The following is an 8,252-nucleotide window of genomic DNA, read 5'->3' as shown; positions in this document are numbered from 1 at the left end:
TTATAGCAGCGCTATCAATAATAGCCAAATTATGGAAAGAGCCCAAATGTCCATCAACTGATGAGTGGATAAAGAAGATGTGGTAGATATATACCATGGAATACTACTCGGTGATGAAAAGGAATGAAATCTTGCCATCTGCAACAACATGGAATGAACTGGAGGGTATTATGCTAAATTAAATAAGCCAGTCAGAAAAAGACAGATATCATGATTTCACTCATATGTGGAATTTGAGAAACTGAACAGACAACAATAGGGGAAAGGGAGGGAAGTGACGGAAAAATAAGATAAAAACAGAGAAGGAGGCAAACCATAAGAGACTCTTAAATACAGAGAACAAACTGAGGGTTGATGGGGGTGGGGAAAACGGGTGATGGGCATTGAGGAGGGCACTTGTTGGGATGAACACTGGGTGTTATATGTAAGTGATGAATCACTGGAATCTACTCCTGAAGCCAAGACTATACTATGTTAGCTAACTTGAAAATTAAAAAAAATTTTTTTTGGTACATAGTAGGTACTCAATAACTGGTAGCTAGGATTATGGCAGTTCAGTGCCTGAGAGAGTTTCAGGTAAATTGGAGGGGGAGATCCTGGGGGTATTTCAGGAAGGCAGTGGTTTTTTTAACCAGCCCTTAAAGAAAAGGGCAATGATTATAGTGTGAATAAAAAGATCAAGTTGGAAAGGTGGGTCCGTAGAGGACTGGTGATCAAATATCTCTATTACATACATCTGTGGGAATTTGTATTTCTGTCCTCAAAGAGTTGAAGGTCTCAGTCCTCACTGAATGTATCTGAGGATGTTACCTATATTCACTATATATTGCTGTATGATAAATTACCCAAATCTTAGTGTCTTAAGGCAACAATAATTATTAGCTTTCATTGTTATTGTGGGTCAGAAATATAGATGGGGTGCAGAGGAGATGGCTTGTCTCTGTACCTCTGTCTCTGGGGCTTCATCTAGAATACTTGAAGGCTGGGGTTAAAATGGTCAATAGATTCATTGATGTTGGCTGTTCGCTGAGGGCCTAGCTGGTGCTGTCAATTGGAACACTCATATCTGGGCTTCCTTACAACATGGTGCCTTGGTTCTCAGGGTGAACATTCTGAGAGCCAAGGCAGAAGCTGTATCCTTTTTATGATGTAGTTTTGGAACCAATTACACAGCATCAATTACAGCTGAGTTTGCTAGAAATGAATCACTGAATGCAGGCCGTATTCAAAGGAAGGCGAATTAGATTCTACTGTTTGAAGAGAGGGAGAAATGCACAAGAATTTATAGGACATATTTAAAAACCACCAAAAAATTAATTTAAAAAAATAAAAAAAAATTAAAACCACTGCATTACATAACAGTCTAGTTCTTTATAGCCTGTTATGGCTAGAATCTTGGGTTTGGAATCTGAAGATATGATTTCAAATCCCACCGCCACCTTTTCCTAGCAGCATGGGTGAACCACTTATGCTAACACCCTCTTCTTTCCTTCTTTCATCCGGTTAAGAGGACGCCAAGTGAGAGTCAGGTATGTGCATGTGTTTTGCTAACTATATACAAATGCACATTGTTCTTTCACCTTCAGATGCCTCTAAACTTCCTTGGATTGAGAACGAATAGGGCAAAAGAATGACACAGGAAACCACAAAATCAAGTGAGTAAGGAAAAATGAGCATCAATACAGACAGGGTTCTCTTTAATTCCATGTACCTCAAAATATTTCTAATATGAGTAAACAATACATTTTTTTAAGAAAATGGGTACTACTGATAATCCCAAAAGTTATTTCCAGTTCTTTCAAAATGGTATTATTAAAATATAGATGTCTTTGGGGGCACCTGGGTGGCTTAGTTGGGTAAGCATCTGACTCTTGATTTAGGCTCAGGTCATGATCTCACAGTTCATGGGTTCGATCCCTGCATCAGGCTCTGTGTTGATGGTGCAGAGTTTGCTTAGGATCCTGTCTCTCCCCCTCTCTCTTTGTCCCTCCCCTGTTTGTGCTCTCTCTCTCAAAATAAATAAATAAATTTAAGTAAAATTTCATGTATGTATTGTGTATATACATACATATGTAAATACATAGGAAAAGAACTGGAACGATACACACCAAACAAAGGTGTTCGTTCCAAGAGAGGGATGTGGAATGAGGGAAGCGGGGTTTTTTAAATTTTGAAAAATTTTTGATGAATTTATGTTGACATTAAAAAATTAATAAATGTATACAAACACATTATTTATATAACTAAAGTATTTATTTAATGCTCATTTTGAGAGAGTGAGCATGTGAGTGGAGGAGGGGCAAAGAGAGAGAGCGAGAGAGAATCCCAAGCAGGCTCCACACTATCAGCACAGAGCCCGATGTGGGCTCTCACACAAATCGTGAGATCGTGACCTGAGCTGAAATCAAAAGTCAGATGGTTAACCAACTGTGCTACCCAGGCACCCCTAAAAATAGTTTTTAAGAGGAGAGCTCTTTGTAGTATTCACTTGGATTGGAGGAGGACATTGTCTCCAATAATCAGTTGTTTTCTGTCATATTTTACAATGGGATCAACAGGTGGTTTTAACTTGGAGTGGTGGGACTCATCTTCAGCCTGAGGGAGTAGGGGTGGCAGGCAGCCAGACTTAGCCAGGTGGGGATAAGGCAGGAAATAGGCGTTGAGGCATGGAGCCAGAAGAAAGGTAGGATAGGTAGGAGTCAGATAAGATTGCTGTTAGAGAGGGTTAAGAATGGGCCTCTGAGCCAAGGAGAAGTTTTAGGGACTTTCACCAGTTGTTCCATTGATGAATAGACAAAGCTCTGATGATTTATTTTTTTCACTGGGTGGCTGACTTCATCCTGGAGTATCTTTACAAAACTCTAGATTGTTCTACTAGGACAGATAACAAATTGTTTCCCACCTGTGGGTTTTCCTTCATGCCAGCCCTGCTTGGTGTTGCCTGGCCTTATTCCGTGACCAGAAAAGAAGCTGGAATTCTGAAAAGTTGCTTTAGCCAAATCCTGTGAACAAAGGGGGCCTTGTTCAGGGTTATGCACATCAGCTTTTGGAGGAGTTTAATTCATCAGCTCAAATCTCTGCTTTTCAAGCCCTTGCTCTAGTTAGCATTGTGTTTCTCTGTGGAGGGGAAAGCCTCACGTGGGGGCAGGCAACACTGCTTGTTCACCCTGCTTGAGGCCTGCGCCCAGCTCTACTTACACCAATAAGTTCAGTGTGGGTTGATCCAGACCTTAATGGTACTGAATGGACCACCAGTGAATCCAAAAGGAGGCAGGCTTTGTTACTGTGTTTAGCTTATCCATTGCTCCATGGACACTGTTAATTTCTAAGATTCTGTGGATTGACTGCATAGTCTACCAGAGTGGTACTGACACAAAATTCACCAACTGGTAATGACAGTCACCCTCCTGTTACTCACCTCCCTCCTGCAGATGAAATTTCCTGAGACGTTACCAGCATTGGCTGGGTTGAATCCTGGTCAAATATGGGCAAGGCCTAGAGCCCATAAACTAGTCCTGAAACTTATTCCCGAATGGTAGATTTATTTTCCCTTGAGACAGCAATAACTTTGCGCCCTGAAAAGTGCTATTTGAAAAAGCTACCGTTTTCGTGCATTAAATGATGTTCTACCCTCTGGGAAGGCTTGTGGGAAATTTCTCAGGACGTACGGGACTCTGCTTCCATGTGTGGAGAAGTTGTGTGCTGCATGGGTTGCCTCATAATGCTGGGTAACTGATGCATTGTGTTACCGGGGTGAGCGTGTGGCTGCCATTTTCTTCATTTTTGTCTCATTCTGTTTCCCTTGACAGCAATTTGGTTTTGATGCTGTGCCAGAAATCTTCTGACAATGAGCTACTGGAACTTGGAGAAAAGAAACTGTGTGCAGTACCGCAGGCATTTTCTAGTGGACAACAGTGTGTTTCACGGTGAGCTGCCTTTTATGTTTATGGAGTTGGATCTTTTATTTTGTTTCCGACAGCACTTTTATTCTAGCACTCTGGATGCAAATATGGCGTCATTGTTGGGTTGAATCAAGAGCTTGAGTTAACTTGTTGATGGATGATTTGCCTGAGAAGCCCCAGTGGACTTACTCCCTACAGGTGTAAGCAATGTGCCCATCTCAATAACCATAATGCTGTTATCATTTTTTTCTTTACAGATTAGTTTATATCAGTGCCTTTCCTCTTTTATGCTGCCAACTCCAGTAATACCTCTTTCTGATGTTTGAAATTCTGGGAGGCTAGACACATAGTAAGTGTTCAGTTAACATATGTGGATCACCAGTCCGTGCTCCTTACCAGCGTGGTGTGTGTCACACTCTCAGGCCACCTATAAAAATAGAACAGAGCCATTCACAGCACTTGCCTATGAGGATCAGGATTACTGCAGCCACAAATCAGAGAGTAATCAATGTTAGTCATTTTCCTGGCAAACTAAGATGAATTGCCTTTACCCTGCTGGTGCATTTGTTTTGTGATATATAGTCAGGGATAAGCTCTGTCAATCCTGCTATCAGGATACCCTTGAGGGAAATTTATTTAAGAGTCAAAGATTTCCATGTTGCCAGTATTTTGGGAGTAATCTTCATCAAAAGCCAGGGGCATCGTAGAGGGTAGAGAGAAATTTCCCAGGGATCAGAATGCTGTTTGTATAACATCCTGTAATCTAGGCTGCCTTCAACTTACCAAGTTTAGTTTTTCTTCCCCTACTTGATGACAGACTTATGCTTTTTTATTGCTTTCAGTTTAAGATAAACTTAGCTTACTTACTTCAGAGGTTATTAAAGTACTTCGGAGGTTACAATGCTTGTTTCACATTTATTATGCTACCTTACTATAGGACTTTACGAGGTAAGTAGTACTTTATCTTACATGTCAAGAAAGAGATGAAATGACTGGCCCAAGTTGATCTAGTTAATTATTAGCAAGGTCAGAAGTAAAATTCCTGCCTCCACCTTTCCAGACCGGCTCTCCTGGCCTTGCAGTGGTGAATGCAGGGCCCTTAGCAAAGGAGACAGAGGAGCTGTGACCTTATACCGTGACTGGGACACTGAGTTCTGCTTTGTTTTTCTGTGACCTTTATCTAAGGGTTCTGTTCACTGCTTCAGCATTTGCTGTGGGGTATTTTCTGTCACAATTTTCTTACTGGTATTAAAAAAAAAAAAGAATAAATATGATAACTGAAGCAACACAACAGAAGAACTAGCTTTATTTTTTCAAGTTTTATTTTGTGCCCGATTAGACAAAGTTTAGAGTTAAATGCCGCCAGATAGTATTTTAGAATGCCTTTGTCCAGAGATCTCAAAGGCTATAACAATTTAGAACAATTTTCTATGTATTTTTATAGTTGTATTACCACTTCGTGTATTACTGTATCGCAGATACTTACTGAGGGCTTGATGAACATGGTCATACTTAATTCTTCGGACAACTTTGTAATAATTATTATTCATCCCATTTTATAAATAGGAAACAGGCTTGGGGAAAATTGTGAAGTGGTGATCTTTCAAACTCTGATCTTTCTAACTACAAAACACCATTATTTCTTTTCTTCCAGGCTGCAGTCTCCATTTCAGTAGAGAAATTAGCACTCAGAGGCTTAAGTTCCATTCAGCAGTATCTGCTCTGCTATTAACTAGCGCTGTGATGATCTGGGGCAAATGATATAATCCTTCAAGATCTCCCTTCTGTCCCCTGTGAAATGAACATGCTGGTCTTGATTTTCAGTTTCTTTCTAGTTCTAATATTTGGGATTCTACTGAAGTATTTCTGAGTATAAAAAAAATTGCAGTATTTTGTGAGCTACCTTTCCCACTAAACATGAGATACACAAGGGGGCAGTAGAATACTTAAAATAAGAATTGGTTCCTTACATTTAAGAATTCCTCTTTTGAAAGGATTTAGGGATCTTAGATCTACCCAAGATTAAAAGGATTAAGGCCAGTTAGAATTATGATTCTATTCATTTATAATAAAGCAGTAGCTTTAAGTGTTTCTGATAGTGTAAAGTATCATTTTGGATTTCTCTGCGTGAGGATATTTATCAGGAAAGAATGATGCCTCTACTCTTCCTCTTTACCTCTGTGAACATGAATATCTGTTAAGACATGAACTTCTTTAACTTAATGGAGAGTTGTGAGGAGTTTTTGTATATTTTAAGCCAAGGGACCACTAATGATAGTATCTTTGTAGAGGATTTCAGAACATCTCTGAGAGAAGAGAAATGGCAGGACATGTTGAGTCAGAAATACCAGATTTCTTTTGGAAGGGGCTTCTGGAATATGGGATGAGTAGTTGGATGCTTTTTGCTTAATAGCTTGGCTTCACATGGTCTATGTTGATAGTTCTTCTCAGGTAACCAAATCATTCAAAACAAAAGGAAACAAAATCTCTTCCATTATAAACAGAAAAGGACCACTTCCTCTGCAAGATACTCGACTTCTAGACTGTATAGACTTGGCTGTGCAAATTGTGCTGGCCAGACACTTTACATAAAGATTTACATGGTGGTCAGGAGAAAAGAGCTACATTAGAATGAGAACTATATGAGCTACAATGCTCAACAAAAGTAAAAATAAAAAATGTAACATTCGTATACTGCTTCACAGTTCATAAAGCATATTCATAGTCTCATTTTCTGAGTATGGAGGTAGTATGTTCTCATTGGAAACAATTTGGAAGGTTACCTACAATCCCACCGCCCAAAGAGAAACACTGTTAATAGTCTGTTTCTGTCCAGTGTTTTATCTTCTCTTTTCTCTGCAACAATCCTGATGGTAGGAATGAATATCTGGAAAAGTTAGGAAATGGTGTATATTGGCTGACAAAAATGACCTGGTTGAACTGACATAATTCTATGTTCAGTGATGAGAGGGGTCCTGATAGGAATTATAAAAAGCTGTTTTTGTATTTCTCACTCATCTGTCCTTTGCCCAGATTTCTAGGGAATCTATTGAATCTAAAGGGTTTGTATACCTATTAAAGATGCCCCAGTAGCTGAGGTTTTTCTGTACTTGGCTTTTATGCACCTGATGTTTGAAATAGAAAAAAAACAAAACAAAACTTGGCAAAGAATGATTTGTGTAATATGAATCTTATTTCTTTCTAATTTAAAAAATTTTTAAAAATTTAATTTAAAAAATTAAAATTTTTAAAATTTTTTTAACGTTTATTTATTTTTGAGACAGAGAGTGACAGAGCATGAACGGGGGAGGGTCAGAGAGAGGGAGACACAGAATCCAAAACAGGCTCCAGGCTCTGAGCTGTCAGCACAGAGCCCGACGCGGGGCTCGAACTCACGGACCGTGAGATCATGACCTGAGCCGAAGTCGGACGCCCAACTGACTGAGCCACCCAGGTGCCCCTAAAAAAATTTTAATTTAAAAAATTAAAAAAAAATTTTAATTCTTGAGAGAGACACAGCATGAGTGGGGGGTGGGGGGTGAGCAGACTGAGAGAGGGATACAGAATCCAAAGCAGGCTCCAGGCTCTGAGCTGCCAGCACAGAGCCCGATGTGGGGCTCCAACTCACCAGCCGCGAGATATGACCTGAGCTGAAGTCAGATGCTCAACTGATGGAGCCGCCCAGGCATCCCTGTATGAATCTGATTTTAATAGGTTCTAGTTTCATGAATTATTCTTATTTGAAAATTACACTCTCAGCTGTTTCTCTTGGTTGCAACGAATTATAGCTTTTTTTTTTTTTTCCTGACCTGGGACAGATTCTTAAACCAATAATCAGTGTATTTGCAATTAATATATATAATTTTTATGCACATAAGTTTTTTCCCACACATTTGAGTTCCTTAATAGAATAAATTTAGTGACTTAACTTTTGTTGTCATGAACTGCTAATTATAATTGTGATGTTGGAAAGAATTATTAATTGCTTTCATTTTAGTTATCATGTTGTCACCCCAGCTTATAATGAATGAAGTTTATTTCTGTTGCTATCATGTTTTATGAATGTTTCTGAATGATCATCACAAATCTAGAGTAGAAAGGTTGTTTTTTTTTTTTAAGTTTCTTTATTTCTAAGAGAGAGAGAGAGAGAGAGCGCGCGCATGAGCGGGGGAGGAGCAGAGAGAGGGAGACACAGAATCCAAAGCAGGCTCCAGGATCTGAGCTGTCAGCGCAGAGCCTGATGTGGGGCTCAAACTCGCGAGCTGTGAGATCATGACCTGAACTGAATTCGGACGCTCAACCCACTGAGCCACCCAGGTGCCCCTAGAGTAGGAAGGTTTTAAACCGAAT

The 8,252-nt window shown here is 39.6% G+C and overlaps 1 protein-coding gene across 2 annotated transcripts in view; it reads left to right on the top strand.

The window, feature by feature from the left end:
* Positions 1-3,847: 3,847 nt before the first annotated feature.
* PLCH1 (phospholipase C eta 1) overlaps positions 3,848-8,252 on the top strand; it is a 187,173-nt gene continuing 182,768 nt past the window's right edge. For both annotated transcript variants that reach the window (XM_047099766.1, XM_047099765.1), the window contains exon 1: positions 3,848-3,926. In XM_047099766.1, coding sequence (XP_046955722.1) covers positions 3,848-3,926 — 79 coding nt within the window. The remainder of the gene's footprint in view (positions 3,927-8,252) is intronic.

The sequence above is a fragment of the Lynx rufus genome, unplaced genomic scaffold, assembly GCF_022079265.1.
Source record: "Lynx rufus isolate CCGP_SWC_20201006 ecotype Redwood Valley unplaced genomic scaffold, mLynRuf1.p SCAF_5, whole genome shotgun sequence".
Classification (NCBI taxonomy): Eukaryota; Metazoa; Chordata; class Mammalia; order Carnivora; family Felidae; genus Lynx; species Lynx rufus.
Note: the sequence above shows the minus strand (reverse complement) of the source record. Positions and strands in the feature narration are given on the sequence as shown.